Here is a 19186-nt window from a genome sequence, read left to right as displayed (position 1 = left end):
GCAAGTCACTTGACCCCCATTGCCTACCCTTACCACTCTTCCACTTATAAATCAATAGACAGAAGTTAAGGGTTTAAAAAAAATTTTTTTTTTAATAAATAAAAATTTAAAAAAAAATGGAGTCATATCTGACCCTCAAAAGAGCCAGATATGGCCACACATTGCCGACCCCTGGGCTAGGGGAAGTCTTTGCATGCTTGGTGATGGGAGTAAGCAATTGTTAAGTACCTACTGTATGCCAGGGACTGTGATAAGTACCTTATAATTCTCTCTTTATAATATTCTGTCTCTCTCTTTCTCCTTTTCTTTGTCTATCTATCCATCCCCTTTCTCTCCTTCCTCTTTCTCTCTTTTCCTTTGTCTGTCTATCCTCTCTTTCTCTCTCAACTTTCCTTTCTTTGTCTATCCTATCCTATCCTATCTCTCTCTCCCTCTCTGTCTCTGTCTCTCCCTCTGATTCCTTTCTTCCTCTCCTTTCTCTCAACTTTCCTTTCTTTGTCTATCCATCTATCCTCTCTCTCCCTCCCTCTCTCTGTCTCTCTCCCCTTCCTTTCTCTCTCTCAACTTTACTTTCTTTGTCTATCCATCTATACTCTCTCCCTCTGTCTCCCTTTCCCCTCTGTCTCTTCCCCCTCACTGTCTCTCTCTCTCTATTTCTCTCCATCTCTCTCTTTCTCTCTGTCTCCCTCTCTGTCTCTGTCTGTCTCTCTCTCCCTCCCCTTCCTTTCTCTCTCTCTCCTTTCTCTCAACTTTTCTTTGTCTATCCATCTATCCTTTTATCCTCTCCCTCCCTCTCTCTCCCCTTCCTTTCTCTCTCTCAACTTTCCTTTCTTTGTCTATCCATCTATCCTCTCTCCCTCTGTCTCTCTTTCCCCTCTCTCTCTGTCTGTCTCCCCCCTCTCCATCTCTCTCTGTCTCTGTCTCCCTCCCCTTCCTTTCTTTCTCTTCTTTCTCTCAACTTTCCTTTCTTTATCTATCCATCTATCCTGCTATCCTCTCTCTCTCCCTCTCTCTGTCTCTGTCTCTCTCCCCTTTCTTTTCTCTCTCTAAGCTTTCTTTGTCTATCCATCTATCCTCTCTCTCTCTCCCCCTGTCTCTCTGTCTCTGTCTCTGTCTGTCTGTCTTCCCCCCTTAACTTCTGTTTTAGAGTCAATATTGTGTATTGGTTCCAAGGTCAAAGAGCAGTAAGAACTAGGCAATGGGGGGCAATGGCAAAGTGACTTGCCCAGGGTCACATAGCTAGGAAGTGTTTAAGGCCAAATTTGAGCCTAGGACCTCCTGTCTCTTGACCTGACTCTATCCACTGAGCCATCTGGCTGTCCCCTTATTCTCTCACTTTTTATTAATCAGATATTTTATTTTCCCAATTACATGTAATAACAATTTTCATCTTTTTTTAAGTCAAATTAACCAATACATCTATTTTGTTTTTTTAATAGAACCGGCTCCTCGTCTTATTTATTTGATAGTTCTTTTATTTTAATTTATTCATTTCTCCTTTGATTTTTAGGATTTCCAATTTAGTCTTTATGTGGGGATTTTTAATTTGTTCTTTTTCTAGGGTTTTTTTAGTTGCACATCCAATTTATTGATCTCTTTTTTTCTCCAGTTTGTTAATATAAGCACTCAGGGATAGCAGTTTTCCCCTAAGTACTGCTTTGGCTGTGTAATAATACTTTTCAACAAGTTTTCTGAAATGACAGGATCCAAATTGTCTCCCTCCTTCCCATCCTTCCCTTCTGTGGGAGATGGGAAGCAAGTTAATTTGGTTCTGTATGGATTATCATGTAAAGCATACTTCCACATTTATTGTTGTCATAAGAGTTATCCTCTCAATTTTTAAACAAATATCGCTGCCTTTCTCCTGGGAGTCCTATTTTTAAAATAATTATTGATGTCTTGTGTTTTACATCACATTTATTTCCAAATAGATCTCACTATTCTTAGCAGGTTCTATTTTTTCTTTTTTAACCCTTACCTTCTTAGCTTCCAAGGCAGAAGAACAGTAAAGGCTAGGCAAATGGGGTTAAGTGACTTGCCTAGGGACATGCAGCTAGGAGATATCTGAGGTCAGATTTGAACCCAGGACCTCCCATCTCTATGCGGGGCTCTCTATCCACTGAGCAATCTAGCTGCCCCTGTCCTATTTTTTTCCCCTTCTTAAAATCTTCCCTTCTGTCTTAGAATAAATATTAAGTATAAATTCCCAGACAGAAGAGCTTTAAGGGCTAAGCAATGGGAGATAATTGACTTGTTCGGGGTCACACAACTAGGAAATGTCTAAGGTCAGATTTGAAATGAGGTTCTCTTGACTCCAGATCTGGTGCGTTCCATCCACTAAATCACCTAGCTGACTTCATATTCATTCATTCATTCATTCATTCATTCATTCATTCATTCATTTTTCCTTCTTAAAACCCTTATCTTCTCTCTTAGAATAAATATTAAGTGTAGGTTTCCAGGCAGAAGAGAGGTAAGGGCTAGGCCAGTGATTCCCAAAGTGGGCACCACCGCCCCCTGGTGGGTGCTGCAGCAATCCAGGGAGATGGTGATAGCCACAGGTACATTTATCTTTCTTATTAATTGCTATTAAAATTTTTAAAAAATGAATTTCCGGGGGGCTAAGTAATATTTTTTCTGGAAAGGGGGCGGTAGGCCAAAAAAGTTTGGGAACCACTGGGTTAGGCAATTGGGATTAAGTGACTTGCCCAGGGTCACACAACTAGGAAGAGTCTGAGGCCAGATTTGAACTGAGGTCCTCTTGACTCCAGGTGTGGTGCTCCACCCAGCTGCCCCACAGGTTTTTATCTTGTAACATAAAAAGAACTGGGAAAGGAGTGGGAGGAGAGAGATGAAGCGGTTCAGCAAAACTAATCTATTCCTCAACAGGTCTGAGAATGCATGCAATATTCCACATCCCTGGACCCCCACCTCTTCAAGAAAGGGAGGGTCACTTAGCCCCTTCTTTTGAAGCCTTCAGCTGCTGTCTACACTGCATACTGCCCACATCTGTCTTTAGCCTGTGGATCTCATTTGACAAAGGCCTCCCAGGACCACCTTCCCCTCCCTTTCCCTGTGGCTCTGCTGTGACCCGCTCAAGGCAGCTGGGACTCTCCTCTGGGATGTACTTCTTGCCCAAGAGCCCTCCCACCCCACCCCGGGTCTCCTCACTTCTGAACCCTGCTCTCGGGATGCTTTCTGCCCTAATAAACCACTTAGCTCAGTGCCTGGCACGTATAGGTGTTATATATTCTGTCCCCTTTTCCCCAACTTCCCCTTCTCTTCTAGCCTGCCACTGCCATTGTGCCCCTGGTTCAAGCCTTCCCAGTTAGGGCTGTTCACAGGAGAACCTTTGTTCCACCTGACTGTTCCTCCTGGGATGGGCCTTTCCCATCCTCTGTCAGAGGACCTGGCGAGGCTGGGCCCAGCTTTGCCCATTGGCTCTGGGTCTTAGGGAGCCCCAGTCTGGGTTGGAGACAACGTGGGCTGAGAAGATGAAGAGGGCAGGAGGATGCCCTGAGTGCTGGCTGTTTGTCCCATGTATCCTCCATCCTCCATCCGGGCCCGGCGGGGATTTCCACACCAGGCTTAGAAGTTTTGTTATTACTGGTCTGGGATGAGAGTTCTGGGTTGGCTTTTTAAAGTTGTAATAAGAAAACAAAAGAAGGCCAATCTCTTTTTGAGGGGGAGGTGGCGTGACCCTTTCTTGCCATAGGCTCTCTGTTCTGGCCCCTTTTCCTGCTCTTTTCTAGAACTTTCTGTGCCCTCTGCTTGCGTAGCTCAGACCTTGCTGGTTAATTCCTAGAATTTCACTCTCGGTGACATCAGAGATGAGAAATCAAGTCATATGGGCCTTGGTTTGGTTTTGTTGTGTTTTGTATCCCAAGCACCCAGCTTAGAACCAGGTACAGAGCAGATGTTTAATGAATGTAACAGAATTCTGTGATCTAAGATTGCTTCCATCATTAACATTCAGTATTCCAAGATCCTTCGCAATTCAAACATTCCATGTGTAAATCTGAACATTTCTTTCCTAGCCCTGACATTCCATGTTTTAAGGTTCCTTCTAGCTCTGACATTCCATGTTTTAAGGTTCCTTCTAGCTCTGACATTCCATGTTCTAAGGGTCCTTTTAATTCTGATATTTCATGTTCTAAGGTTCCTTTTAGCTCTGACATTCCATGTTCTAAGATTCCTTCCTAGCTTGGATGCTCTCTGTTCTAAGATTCCTTCAACCTCAGATGGATATGCTGTAAGATCTCTCTCACCTTTAATATTCTGTATTTGATGATCTCATTCAAATGAAAAGGAGCAATGATACCTGATCACGATCATGGGGCCCTGAATATCAGTCCAGTAGGTTCTTTAAAATGTTTATTCTAGGTGGCAGCTACGTGGCTCAGTGGCTTAGAGAGAGGAGGTCCTGGGTTCCAACCTGGCCTCAGACACTTCCTGGCTGTTTGACCCTGGATGAGTCACTTAACCCCCATGCCTAGCCTTACTACTCTCCTACCTTGGAACCAGAGCACAGGATTGATTCTAAGACTCAAACAAAGGGCTAAAAAACAATAACATGTTGATTCTAATGAAGGAGGGACTATAAGAAGGCCAGCCTTACTTTGCTCTTGCATAACCTCCAAGATTCTGGGTCTGATTTTCCTCTCTGAGCTAAAAGAGAGAACGGGCCCTCCTTTCTTATCTGATTCTTCCTTCCCCTTGAGATAGGGCCCTGCTGTGCCTGGGTGGCACCCCCCGCCCCTCCCCCCCATCCCCCCCGGCCAAGGGCTTCTTTCTGCTGCTCCATCCTGGGGCTCCTCCGAAGGCCAGAAGTGGGCATGTCCCCGCCAAAGGGCCCTGTTGGTCCCCTAGCTAGTTCTATGGATGTTCTGCTGAGGGCCACGCTAGGTGTTTCCACACCGCAGAGGCCTCGCCATGGCCATGGCCCCACCCTCGGCCCTTCTTCTCGCTTCCCGTCCCAGCCTTGCCACGAAGGGGGCGGCACTGTCACATGGCCTAACCACAGAGCTGCTTCCTCCTTCTGCACTGTGCAGCCAGTGCCAGCCGTCCATTCGAGCGCCCATTGCTGGGCTCCCCGGCGTCCTCGGAGCAGCGTGTCTCCGTGAAGCCCAGGGACGCCCCACGGGGCTCCCTTTCCTTGTCCCGCTGAGGCCGGTAAGCCAGACCCTGGGGAGGGAGGGAAGCAGCTAGGCATCCCCCCCAGGCTCAGCCAACCTCAGCACGGTACTACCCGTCTTGGCCTCCCTTGGTGATGGAGGACGCTAGCTTCTCTGTGATGCTCTTCAGTCGGATCTGACTCTTCCTGACCCCATTTGGGCTTCTCTCATCCAAGACACTGGAATGGTTGGCTATTTCCTTCTCCATTTCATTTTACAGATGGGGAAACTGAGGCCAACAGGGTGAAGTGACTTGTTTAGGGTCACACAGCTAGTTGGCCATTTCTTTCTCTGGTTCATTTTACAGATGAGGAAACGGAGGCAGATAGGGTAAGGTGACTTGGCAAGGGTCACACAGCTAGGAAATGTTTGAGGCTGATTTTGAACTCAAGTCTTCCTGACTCTCTCTCCACTGCTGGCCCACAATAGTCTGGATGGTGCTCCTTCCTAGTCGTATTCCTAGCAGAGCTCCGTCCCTCGCTCCTCTGGTGCAGGACAGGGCATAGTTGGTAACTTTCTTTGTGTTCTGGGGAGGCTCGAGGACCCCTTCTCAGAGTCATGTTTTTAAATGCAGAAAATAAGAGGATTACCAATGCAGCCAATCCTAGGGAAACAAAGGCCTCTTTTTTCCCCATCCACATCTCTAGACCCCTCAAAATTCACCCACCGACCCCCAGTGAAGAACCCTCCTCCTTGAGGGCCTCCAAGATCTCTTCCATGTGAGACATCTTAGCTTTAAGCCCCAACGCTGCTGGGTTCTGTGGCCCCTGATGCCTTGTAAGGGAGGTTGGGGGTCCAGAGGCGGTCCCAGGCAACGCCCTCCTTGCCCTCCCTGTGGGTGGCTCCCCTTCCTTCCTCTGTGGGACACGGGCTCCACCCAATCTTTGAGAACTCGCCACCGCACAGGTTCCTGAGAGGGAACATGGAATCTGTGCCCCTTGCTTCTTCCTGAGTGGCAGCGGGCAGCCCTGCTTGAGGGCCAGTCTCTGAGCTTGTCCACCATCGCCAGCCCCCCTATTTGCCTGGCACACTTGGCTGCAGGTCTGGGAGATTGAAACCCACAGACAGCGGAAGGGGCCGTGCTGCCTGGATGATCCGACTTCTAGAAAGCCTTGTTTTCTCTCGAAGTCACGGTCTGGGGGCTTCCCCTTATCCCCTTGGGGGTGCAGATGGGCGTCTGGGGCCCCCTTTCAGGAGAAGAAGGTGAGAGCCTGGGCCGGGGAGGCCTGAAGGCATCCCGAGCCTTTCTCAGCCAGGATTTATAGATGATGAGCACCACAACAGACAGAGGCATCCTTTAAGCCACCGGCCTTTATTGTGGGCCAGAGATGCCCAGCCCTTAGGGAGTCTTTATCCCAACGGGGGAGATGTAAATGATGGACATATACAAAAGGAACATGGGGACCTGGGAGGGGGTGCTAGCCGCTGGCGAGTGAGTGGGGCATTGACTCCGAGCTAGAAAGGCTCTCAATTGTCATCCATCCTTCATTTGACAGATGAGGAAACCGAGGCAAAAAAAGGGAAAGGAACTCACCCAGAGTCATGTGTCTGAGGTCAGATTTGAACTCAGGACTTTGTGACTCCAAGGGCAGCCAGGTGGCATAGTGGATAGAGCTTCAGGTGTGAAGTCATGAAGACTTAACCTCCCTGAGTTCAAATCAAGCCTCAAACACAGCTGTGGGACCCAGGGCAAGTCACTTCACTCTATTTGCCTCAATTTCCTCATCTATAAAATGAGTTGGAGAAGGAAATGGGAAATCATTCCAGTATCTTTGCTGTGAGACCCTGGGCAAGTCACTTCACCCTATTTGCCCCGGCTTCTTCATCTGTAAAATGAACTGAAACAGGTAATGGGAATTCATTCCAGTATCTTAGCTGTGAGACCCTGGGCAAGTCACTTCACCCTCTTTGCCTTGGCTTCTTCATCTGTAAAATGAGCTGAAACAGGTAATGGGAAATCATTCCAGTATCTTAGCTGTGAGACCCTGGGCAAGTCACTTCACCCTCTTTGCCTCAGTTTCCTCATCTGTAAAATGAGCTGAAATAGGTAATGGCAAATCATTCTACAGTATCTTGGCCAAGAAAACCCCAAATGGGGTCAGGAAGAGTCGAACCTGATGGGAAAATGACCAAATAACAACTTCCTGACTCGGCGTGTACCACCCCGACTACTCTATCACCTCCCTAGTCATATCTTCTTTCTGTTTCCTTAACCATTGACAGGAGAGGCCTGATGTCTGAGCCCTCCCGGCTCTGCTCTTCGATGGCGTCTGTGTTCTATATATTATGGGGGGGGGGTTAGAGCTCTTCTTTCTGTTTTAGTAAAAACTCTGAGAAGGGCAAAGGCTAGCAAATGGGGTCCCCCAGGAAGGAAGGATGTGTCTGAGGTCCTCTTCGTCTACGTGGTTTTCTGTTGTACCATCCCGTGTATTCGGCTCTACTGCAGGTCTGTGTTGTCTGAACTCTTTCCCTGTTCGGAGTTTCCCAACGCTGATAGTCTCTGATCTGAGTTCAGCGCTAGTCAGTTGGTCCGTTAACAAGCAACAGGCCCTATGCTGAGCTCTTGGAGCTGCAAAGAGAAGGAAAAGCCAGCCCCTGCTCCCGAGGAGCTCCCCGTCTAATAGGGGAGCCAGCACGGAAGCGACGTGCTTTTTCGGCTTTCTTGTCCTCAGATTTACTCATTCCTAAAGTCGCCTGTCATTGGCTATTCTGGCAAGAAATAGATGTGGTGCCCCTGGCAAAGCCAAATAACAGGACGTGGGCCTCGGATTTGATGGAGGAGACGATGAATCACGATTTCACACCCCGTTGTGGGAGATAGATGAGCTCCAGTCCTGTTGCGACATCACACACTAGGGTAAAGTGTGAGAAACAAAAACCCAGTAACCTGCCTGCTCTGCTCACAGCAGATTCACACACACAAAATGGGACAGAAATTGCAAAGGAAAAGAAAAAAAGAGGACTTAGAAAACCAGACCCCAACCTTCTGTCTTCATATCGTTAAGTCTTGCTCCCCTATCTGCTGGGAAATGGAGACATCATTTTTTTTCAGGCAAAAGCAGTGTGGGAATTATTTTTGTTCCACTGCCTATTTGTTACAAGAGTTTTGCTTCTCTTTTTATTCAAAAAACTTTTTTTTTGGTTTCATAAAGTTCTGCTTTTATTTTTTAAGTTTATTTACTTAACTAATTAAGAATATTTTTCCATGGTTACATAATTCATGTTCTTTCCCTCTCCTCCTCCCACCCTCTGTTTCTCTTTTCTTTTCCTTTCCTTTCCTTTCCTTTCTTTTCTTTCTCTTTTCCTTTCCTTTTCCTTTCCTTTCCTTTCTTTCTCTTTTCCTTTCCTTTCCTTTCCTTTTCCTTTCCTTTCTTTCTCTTTTCCTTTCCTTTTCCTTTCCTTTCCTTTCCTTTCCTTTCCTTTCCTTTCCTTTCCTTTCCTTTCCTTTCCTTTCCTTTCCTTTCCTTTCCTTTCCTTTCCTTTCCTTTCCTTTCCTTTCCTTCTTATTATTATTTTTAAACCCCTGCCTTCCATCTTGGAGTCAATACTATGTATTAGCTCCAAGGCAGAAGAGTGGTAAGGGTAGGCAATGGGGGTCAAGTGACTTGCCCAGGGTCACACAGCTGGAAAGTGTCTGAGGTCAGATTTGAATCCAGGAGCTCCCGTCTCTAGGCCTGGCTCTCAATCCACTGAGCTACCCAGCTGCCCCCCTGTTTCTCTTTTTAAATGGGGGCAGGAGAAAGAGAAAGGAGAACAGATTTTTCTTTATTGAAAAAATAAATTAGATTTTAAAAAAAGTAGAAGAGCAGTCAGGGCTAGGCAAATGGGGTTAAGTTACTTGCCCAGAGTCACCCAGCTGGGAAGTGTCGGAGGTCAGATTTGAACCCAGGATCTCTTATCTCTCTATCCACTGAGCCACCTCAATGCCCCTGCTTTTGCTTTTTTTTTTTTTTTTTTACCCCTCCCCAGATCTTATGGGTAGATTAACATGGCTCAATAAATTTACCATATATGTGTATTTCAAATGTGGGTCATAATGATCAGAAAAGCTTCAATCCATCTCCCACATATCCACAAGAAATATCTACAGGTATAAAGTATATAAACAAGGTATAGATGATCACATTGGAGATAATCAATGGAGGGAAGGCACTCCAATGTGGAAAGGATCAGGAAACAGTTCCCATAGAATTTGAGGTTTTAGCTGAGCCTTGAAGGAAGTAAAGGTGCCAGGAAGGCAGAAAGGAGGAGAGGGAGCATTCCAGGAATGGGGGGACCGCCGGGAAAAATGCTCTGAGTCAGGAGATGGAGGGTCTTGTTTGAGGAACAAAAAGGAACCATTCAAGGTGTCTAGTATCACTGGATCTCACAGTACTTCAGGGGAATAAGGCGTAAACAGACTCCAAGAGTAGGCAGTAGATGAAGGTCTTTGAATGCTAAATACAGGGTTCTATATTGATTCTGGATGCCATGAAGACCCACTGGAACTTACTGAGTAGAGGAGTGATTTGACCAGAAATGCATTTTTAAAATTTATTATGTTATTTTAATAACAAATTTCCACATACATTTTCCCAAGCTATATGATCCAGATTGTCTCCCTCCCTTCTTCCCTCCCCAATCCCAGAGCTGGCAAGCCATTCAATCTGGGTTAAACATGTATTATCACATGAAACATGTTTCCATATTATTCATTTTTGTAAGTGAATAATCTCATAGAACCCAAACCCCAAATCATATTTCTACTCCCCCAGTTCTTTCTCTGGAGGCAGATGGCATTCTTTTCTATAAGTCCTTCAGAACTGTCTTGGATCATTGCATTGCTGCTAGCAGCAAAGTCTATCACATTTAATCATTTCACAATATTTCAGTTACTGTGCGCAATCTTCTCCTGGTTCTGCTTATTTCACTCTTTATCTGTTTACAGAGGTCTTTCCAGTTCACATGGAATCCCTCCAGTTCATCATTCCTTTCAGCACAATAGTATTCCATCACCATCATATGCCACACTTTTTTCCCCAGTCATTCCCCAATCATGGGACATCCCTTTGGTTTCCAATTCTTTGCCATCACAAAAAGTGCAGCTATAAAGATTTTCATACAAGTAGGTTCTTTCTCATTTTTAAAAGATCTTTTTGGGACACGGACCCAGTAGCATTATTGCTGCATCAAAGAGTTTGCATTCTTTTATAGCCCTTTGGGCATAATTCCAAATTGCTCTCCAGAATGCATTTGAGTAAGATACATTTCCCATCTGAGTAGAGGATGGGCTGGAGTGGAGAGAGACTGAGGCAGGCAGACTCCCTCCACCCCCTAGCAGCTATTGCAATGGTCCAGGTGTGAGGGGATGAGGACCTGCACCCCAACAGGGGGAAGTGTCAGAGGAGAGAGATGTTGCAAAGGTGAAATCAACAGACGTTGGCAGCAGATTGGATACAGAATTGGGGATGGGGAGAGAGAATGAGAAATCCAGGAGGACTTCTAGTTTGGGAGCCTGAGGGAATGGAAAGATGGAGCTGCCTTTGACAGTATGAGGGAAGGTAGGAGGGAGGCAGGCTTCAGGGGGATTTCTATTTTGAATATATCGAATTTAAGATATCTACTGGCTCGCCAGTAAGAGATGTCCCACAGGCAATTGGAGATATGAGACTGGTGGTCAGGAGAGAGGTTAAGGCTAGATCCCTATGTCTGACAAACATGATCATTGAATCCGTGAGAGTTGAGGAGATCATCAAGTGACATGGGGTAGAGGAAGAAGACGTGGGTGCCCAGGCTAGGGCTTCAGTTAGTGGGCATTTCCTGGATGAAGAGGCAACCAAGACTGAAAAGGAGTGATCAGACAGGTAGGAGGAAAACCAAAAGAGAGTAGGATCAAGGAAGTCTAAAAGGGGGTTATCACCACATCAAAGGCTGTAGAAAAGGCAAGAAGGACGAAGATGAAGAAGAGATGGTTAGATTTGGCAGTTGAGAGATCATTGGTGATGCTGGAGAAAGCGGTTTAGTTAAAGTTAAGAAAAAAGGGAAAAGAAAAGAAGTAGGGGGCAGCGAGGCGGCTTGGTGGATGGATGGGAGATCCTAGTTCAAATGTGGCCTTAGACACTTCCTAGCTCTGTGACCCTGGGCAAGTCATTTACCTCCCATTACCCAGCCCTTCCAGCTCTTCTGCCTTGGAAATGGTACTGAAATGGAAGGTGAGGGTTAAAAAAAAAATAGGAAAGAAAAGAAATGGAAGCATCCATGGTGGACTGCCATGTTGAGGAGTTTAGCCACAGGAGGAAGAAGAGTTAGGAGAAGACAGTGAGCTGGTGAGCTGGACCACCAGCTGGCTCTGACAGTCTGTGTCCTGGGGCCTTCCCAGCTCGGACAATTGATGGTTATCTTGACCATGGGGCGCCCTTCCCAGAAGAGAGCTTTCTCTCCATCTCCTAAGGTTGGTTCCCAGGGAAGGGAAGTGTCCCCAGGGAACTGCAGGTGCCAGAAAGCTGGACGCTCTCTAGGAGGCAGGCTCAATGTTCATATCTGTGTGTGAGGGGAGGGTGGCAATGGGGGAGTCCGGCTCGTCTCAGGCCCCTCCCGGACCCCGGCTTCTCCAGGTCAGAAAGGAAGTCTTATGGGAGCCACTTCCCCAGACCCAGATACTTGGCTTCCAATGATGAAGTCCCCACCACACCTCCGTAGAACCAGTCCACGCTGAGGCCTTATGACATCCTCCACTTTCCAGGATGTGGTTTTGAACTCAGTCTTCCTGGAACTGGCCCCTGGCTCCACCCGTGGCCCAATTTCTGGTCAGCTTCTCTGTGCCTTTGTTGCCATGGAGACATCTTGTTGGGGCTGGGTCCTCTCGGACCTAGTTCTCTTCCTCCGCAGGGCTGGGGAGAGCAGATTTAGGGAGGGAGAGGGACTTGCCCAGGGTTACACAACTAGTAAATGACTGAGGCTGAATTTGAACTCAGGTTCTCCTGACTTCTGACCCGGCCCTCTATCCACTGCACCACCTAGCTGCCCTGTTCTAATCATGAGAAAGTGCCAAGAAGTTCTTTTTATTCCTACTTCCTCACTGTTCCTGCTCTACCTTCTGGGACAAAGCTGAGTCAGTGGAATCACTCTTCTGTTCCATGCAGTGACTATCCTTCAGAAAGGGGGAGTCCAGGAAGGTTTCCCCACTAAGCCTCGTCTTGGCCTTGGCTCTCCTTGACCTCTCTGTGGCCCTCGGCACTGTCCGTCACCCTCTCGTCCTTCGTGTCCTCTTTCCTGGTTCTCCTCTACCTACGTGACTGCTCCTCCTCAGGCTCCCCTACAGGTTCCTCGTCCGCTAACCAAGAAGACCTCCTTCTGGCCTTGCTCTCTCTGACCTCTTGGGGCGACTCGCCCACTCCCACAGGCACCATCATCTCCATGCGGGGGAGCCCCAGCTTTAGTGTCTCTCTTGAATTCTAGTTAGTGGTTGCCAAATGCTTCTTGGACATCTCCAGCTTGATGGCCCACCAAAGCCAAACTCAATATCTTCCCCCCAACGTCTGCCATCTTCTCAAGGGTCCTCTCATCACTCTTCTGCCTCCCAGCCTTGGGACCTTGAGGTCATCTTCAGTTCCTCAGCTTCCTTCTCCCACGTCACCTTCTTTCTACCTTTGCATCATTTCTCCTAAATACATCCCCTTCCATCGCCTCGTCATCCCCACATGCCTGGACCACTGCCGTAGCCTTTGAATAGTCTCCGTGGCTCAGCTCTCCCCACAATCCGGCCCACCTTCCATTAAGCTACCAAATTGATTCTCCCAAAGCATCCATCCAATCACATCCTTATTGTTTAGTCTTTTCAGTCTTGTCAGGAAGTCCGGAGTTCAAATGTGACCTCAGACACTGGCTAGCTGTGTGTGATCTTGGTCAAGTCACTTGACCTATATTTGCCACTAGTAAAGGAAATGGCAAACCACTTCAGGATTTGTCAAGAAAACCCCATGGACAAGGTTCCTCAGGGTCATGAAGAGTCAGATGTGACTCAGCAGAAAAAACTGTCTATAACTTGCATGTATCTGTTTATATATTTTGTCTCCATCATCCAAATAAACACTCCTTGGGCGCAGGGACTCTTTTTTGCTTTTCTAGCCCCCGAAATGAGCTTAGCAAGGGTAATAAATGCTTGTTGATTGACTTCCCAAACATCTCTGATTCCATTCATTTAAAGAAATTAAAATAATCTCTTTATTTTTTATTTACTTTTAAATTTAATTTTATTCTTCTCTTAACAAATACCAAAAAAAAAGAGCCTCTCCATATGCAAAGTAGAACAGAAAATATAATTGCATATAAAGTTATAAATTTCTATTATGTACTGTTTACTTTATAGAGGTATTTTTCTATATACTTTGAAGTATATATATTTTGAAAAGAATGTAATATATATATAATGTGGAATGTTATATATTTTTATATTTTATATATTTAAAATTTTTTAGATATATAAATGTTTTAAATATATTTTTAGATTTTATATCTTTTAAGTTTTTAGATATATAAAGTTTATGTATTATATTTTTAAGTGTTTTAAATATAGAAATGTTTTAAATATATTTTTAGATTTTAGCTTTTTAGTTATATTATATAAAATGTATATGATATATTAAAATTTACATATAAAATATAATTAAAAGACAAAATAAAATATATTACACATAATATATTATGATATAATTATATTAATAATAATATAAATAGACTAAATAATAAATAATATTATATGTATGTAGAATAAAATAATATATTGTATTAATAAATTATATAGTCGCTGAAATTAATAATTTGTTATTCAAAATATCTTTAACAAAAACTAATAAAATATTATATATGTGTGTGTGTGTGTGTGTGTGTATACACACACACACACACACACACACACACACAAATTCTTTTCAAAGCTGTCCTGCTTGTCTGTGTCTCCCTCTGAACTTTCAGTCTCCTTTTTTTTTTTTTTTTACTTCCTTTTTTTTTTTTTTTAAACCCTTCCTCACCTTCCATCTTGGAGTCACTACTGTGTGTTGGCTCCAAGACAGAAGAGTGGTAAGGGTAGGCAATGGCGGTTAAGTGACTTGCCCAGGGTCACACAGCTGGGAAGTGTCTGAGGTCGGATTTGAACCTAGAACCTCCTGTCTCTGGATCTGGCTCTCAATCCACTGAGCTACCCAGCTGCTCCTAGGTGCACTTCCCTTTAAATGCTTCAGTGAGGTAGGATTTTTCTTTGCTCCTCTGGAATCACGGTTGGTCACTGTATTAATTTGAGTTCTTAAGTATTTCAAGATTGTCTTTATAATGTTATTATTTCAGGGGCAGATAGGTGACTCAGTAGATAGGGTGCCAAGCCTTGAGTCAAAAAGTCTTGGGTTCAAATCTGGCCTTAGACTCTTCCTCGCTGTGTGATCCTGGGCAAGTCACTTAACCCTGATTGTCTAACCCTTACTGCGTGTCTGCCTTGGAACTGATATTTGAATATCAATCCTGAGACAGAAGATAAAGGATTTTTTTTTAAATGCTTTGGTGACTCTCTTTCCCCCATATTTTTATTCTTTGCCAACATAATTGCTGGTTCTCTTCTTTTCCTTCCTGTCCCCTCATTTTATTAGAAGAAAAAGAAAAGAAAACCTTTGGAATAAATAAAAGTAGTTGAGCCATACCGATCCACACGTAGGCTTTGCCCCAGAACATCTGCTTCACTCTTCCCCTTGAGTCTGTCTTCTCTCTCTCTCTGGAGATGGGTACTGGGCTTCCTCAGGCCTCCTCTGGACTCATGGCTGCCCACTGCATCCAGCAGAGGTCTGGGTCCTTTAATGGTCCTTAGTTCCCACCCAGTGCTGGCCGACATCTTCCTCTGGACGCACCTCAGACTGACAGGGTTGTAGACAAGAGGTGCCTATTGGCCCCTGGCAGAGCGGGCCAGCACTAGGCACCTCTTAGTACAGCCCGAGTTTACATTTGTTGTCTTCAGTGCCCTAACAACACATCAGTGGTCTCTATTGACCGTGAGGTCCAAAGCCAGGGGTGGGTCACAGCTGGTTCAAACTGGGAGCTGCCCCCCACCGACTCCCTCTTTCAAAGCTTGGCAGCCTCTTAGGTCTTCTGCTAAGCGTAGGATGCTGGCACCAGCTCGCCCTTCCTCTGTGCCCGCACCTAGAGGCTTACACCATCACAGCCTCCTTCCTTGAAATCAGCCAGGTGGGAAAGAGACAAAGGCTGGCGGCAGGGAGTGTCTCCTTCCCTGGCTGCAAGGTAGGGTCTGATTGATTGTCTTGTTGATTGGCTAGAGGTTGGGTGGTGAAGGAAATGGGCAGAATGTGAAACAGACTTAAAAGAGGGGCCAGCATTTTAGCAGCTCACTTAGGAACCTCTCCATTATTTTTTCACACAAACTACTATCCAGGCTTACCTCTCTGACCTTGTTGTTATGATTTTTTTAACCCAAGTGGTGGTGTTTAGTTCAGCTCTTTGTATTGGCCCCATTTGAGGTTTCCTTGGCAGAGATACTGGAGTGGTTGGTCATTTCCTTCTCCAGTTCATTTGACAGATCAGGAAACTGAGGCCCACATTTTATAGATGAGGAAACTGAGGCAAACAGGGTGAAGGGACTTGCCCAGGGTCACACAGCTAGTTTGCCATTTCCTTCTCCAACTCATTTTATAGATGAGGAAACTGAGGCAAACAGGGTGAAGGGACTTGCCCAGGGTCACACAGCTAGTTTGCCATTTCCTTCTCTCCAACTCATTTTATAGATGAGGAAACTGAGGCAAACAGAGTGAAATGACTTGCCCAGGCTCACACGACTAGTTGGCCATTTCCTTCTCCAACTCATTTTATAGATGAGAAAACAGAGGCAAACAAGGTGAAATGACTTGCCCAAAGTCACACAGCTGGTACGAATCTAAGGCTGGATTTGAGCTCAGGCTTTCTTAACTCCAGGCCTGGCATTCTATCTACTGTACCACATAGCTATCCACCTTCCCAAGGGTAGGACTTTATATTTTTCTCAATTAGATATCCTCTAAGCAGTCGAGCTTGTCCCCTCGCTTGTCTCTCCAAAAAGTTCCTCCTTCAATTAAACTTGACATGTGTCTTCCTGCAGCTTGCTCTCACTTCTCCTGGTTCTGCCCTCTCTGGCCAAGCACAAGGCGGTTCCCTCTTCCACATGATGGCCCTTCAAATTCCTGAAGAGAGAAACCTTTTTCCTGTCTCCCCACTTTTCTGCCTCCCCTGATTCGGTTCTCAGGGCAGGAATAGGGAGAGGCTCTAGGATTTGGAGTCAGGGTTTCCTGGGTTCGAATTCAGCCTCAGGCATTTATTAGCAGTGTGACCTGGAGCAAATCCCCTTTAAGCCTTAGTTCTCCCATCTGTAAAATGGGGACAGGAATAGCAGTTGCTTCCTAGGGTTGTTGTGAGGGGAAAAATGAGACAATATGTGCAAAACGTTTTGAAAACCGTAAAGCACTGTGTGTGTAGAGCAGCTGGGTGGCTCAGTGGATGGAGAGTCAGAGGTCTAGAGAAGGGAGGTCCTGGGTTCAAATCTGCCCTCAGACACTTCCTGGTTGTGTGATCCTGGGCCAGTCACTTCACCCCCTTTGCCCAGCTCTTCGGCACGGCAGTGATTCCCAGAGGGGAGGGGAGGGTCGTGGAAACATTCTGGCGGCTAATGTTGGTAGGGCAGAGTTGCATGGAGGGCTGCGCCAGTGCGGCTCCCGCTCTGACCCTCTGCCCCCGGTCCCTGCCTTCTCTATCTTGCAGGAGCCATGTCCGTGCTGGCGCTCTTCCTCCTCCTGGCCCTGCCGCCTCCGGGGTTCGGGCAGCCCCCGGGGAGATGGGGCCCGGCGTCCGAGAACAAAGAGCCCTCGGCGGCCCGAGCCAAGAGGTCTGACCCAGACTTTGAAGACGATTACGAGGTCTACGAAACCCCGACGCCCGAGCGGTTGGACGGAGACAACGTGACCACCCCGACGCCAGCCGTCGTGGCCGAAGGAACGCAGCCGGAGGCCACGGGAGCCACGCAGGCCGCCGGGGCCCCTGGAGCCACGGTCTCGATCGAAACCCCCAGCCCGACCCCCGAGCCTCCCGGAACACAGCCGGCTGCTGAGGAGATGACGGAGACGACCACCGAGGCGGCCACCCTGGCGGGGCAGCGGACCACCCACGACGTCCCCACCGAGAGGGGAACTACAGAGGCGCCTCTCACGGAGGCGTCCCCTTCCGCGGTCCTGAGTCCGGGTCAGCCAGGCAGCCGCGGCTCCACTGTAGGGGCCGCGGGCACGAGCGCAGCGGCGATCGCCACCACGGAGAAACCAGCCGCAGACCCGCTAGGCACCAGCCAGGCTTTGGCTTTAGACACGGAGGAGCCAGAGACCGCGACCCCGAGCGCCGGGCAGCCGCTCACAGACTCTCCCCCCAGCCGGGTCCCGGGCGCCGAGCTCGGCCCCAACCCCAGCAGCCCGGCTTCCTTCCTCAGCACGGCCCTCCCCACGCAGCACGTCTCTTCCCCTTCCTCTCCAGCCGCCTCCTCCTCCTCCTCCTCCTCCCCCCGCGCCCAGTCGGAGCCTCCCAAGCCCGAGGCGGCCACCGAGCCGAGCGGCCTCTCCGACGCCACCGCCCTGGTCGCCGTGGCCACCAGCGCCCCCTCGTTCCTGTCCGGCCACATCCCCGTGCGCCAGTGCCTGCTGGCTGTGCTCATCTTGGCCCTCGTGGCCACCGTCTTCCTCATCTGCACGGTGGTGCTGGCCATGCGGCTCTCCAGGAAGGGCCACACGTACCCGGTCCGCGATTACTCTCCCACCGAGATGGTCTGCATCTCCTCCCTGCTGGCCGACGGCGAGGGGCCGCCCACGGCCAATGGGGGCCCGCCGGGTGCCAAGCCCCAGCTTCTGAAGCCGGCCGCGGGGTCGGGGGAGGACTGCGATGGGGACGATCTGACCCTTCACAGCTTCCTCCCTTAACCCTCGGGAGCCGGAAAAGCCATCAAAGATGAACCCGGGGCCCAAGAGCCTTTGGCGGGGGGGACTTCCTGAACTCTTGGCCCCGGGGAGGCGAGGACGCAGCTCTATGGAAAGCTGAACTCCCTGGCTGTAAAGATGGAATTGCTGGACCTGAGTTCAAATTCTGATTCTACCAGGCACTCTTGGGTGACTTTGGCGAGTTTCTCCCCATCTTTGGGTCTCAGCTTCTTCCTGTGTAAAAAGAGAAGAATTGAACTAGATCGCCTCTAAGGTTGCTTCCAGCTCTTAAACCCTAATCAATGGACAAGGAAAGCTCTGAGATGGACTGGGGAAGGGAAGAAGGCATTCCCTGTAATACCTCTCTAAGAGAATTGAGTTCCAAGACAGAAGAGCTTGAAGGGCTAGGATTAAGTGGGGGTTAAGTGACTTGCCCAGGGTCCCACAGCTAGGAAGTGTGTAAGGACAGATTTGAACCTAGGTCTGGTTCTCTATTCCCTGAGCCATGTAGCTGTCCCATCCCTTGCTGTCCTTCAATTAAGATAAGAGCATTTTGTCTGGCTTTCCCCTATGCCTGGAATGCTGTCACTTCCCATCTCTTTCGTCCTTGAAGTCCCAGATAAAATCCCACTTTCTACAAGAAGTCTTTCCCTACTTCCCTTCCTCTCAGTGCCTTTCTTCTTAGTTACCTCCAGTTTCTCCTGTCTCTATCTTGTCTGTACATAGTGGCTTGCATGTTGTCTTCACTCACTAGAGATGAACTCCCTGAGGGAAGGGACTGGTGTGGTGATTAAAATTAATATCCCAAAATACTAAGTATTATATTTTTGTAAAGTTTATTAATTAAATAATTAAGGTAAGACACCTAGCTAATTCCAGCTGGCTCACAAGAGCAGAAAAGGAGGAAAGGCAGAGTTTCAGAACTTATAATACCAAAATGTGAAGACACAAACATACTCAGGGAAAAAGCATTGTGGGTAATACAGAAAGGAATTTTGGGTAATGTAGTTTTAGGGATTCAAGATTTTCCAACTATGCACTGATTTTTGC

General features: G+C 47.4%; 1 protein-coding gene across 1 annotated transcript; it reads left to right on the top strand.

Moving 5' to 3' along the window:
• Positions 1–16945: 16945 nt before the first annotated feature.
• SELPLG (selectin P ligand) lies at positions 16946–18139 on the top strand. The gene is made up of 2 exons (XM_044685458.1): positions 16946–17677; positions 17738–18139. Exons 1-2 carry the CDS (start codon positions 16946–16948, stop codon positions 18137–18139), a joined length of 1134 nt encoding a protein of 377 aa, XP_044541393.1.
• Positions 18140–19186: the final 1047 nt, after the last annotated feature.

The sequence above is a fragment of the Gracilinanus agilis genome, chromosome 1 (assembly GCF_016433145.1).
Source record: "Gracilinanus agilis isolate LMUSP501 chromosome 1, AgileGrace, whole genome shotgun sequence".
Taxonomy (NCBI): Eukaryota; Metazoa; Chordata; class Mammalia; order Didelphimorphia; family Didelphidae; genus Gracilinanus; species Gracilinanus agilis.
This window is presented reverse-complemented; position numbering and strand designations above follow the sequence as displayed.

What these genes read in the sequence shown, in the direction of transcription:
- SELPLG (XM_044685458.1), top strand. Translation starts at nt 16,946, where the DNA reads ATGTCCGTGCTGGCGCTCTTCCTCCTCCTGGCCCTGCCGCCTCCGGGG. An exon ending in CGGCCCTCCCCACGCAGCAC is followed by an intron (nt 17,678 to 17,737) that starts GTCTCTTCCCCT and finishes CCCCGCGCCCAG; the next exon opens with TCGGAGCCTCCCAAGCCCGA.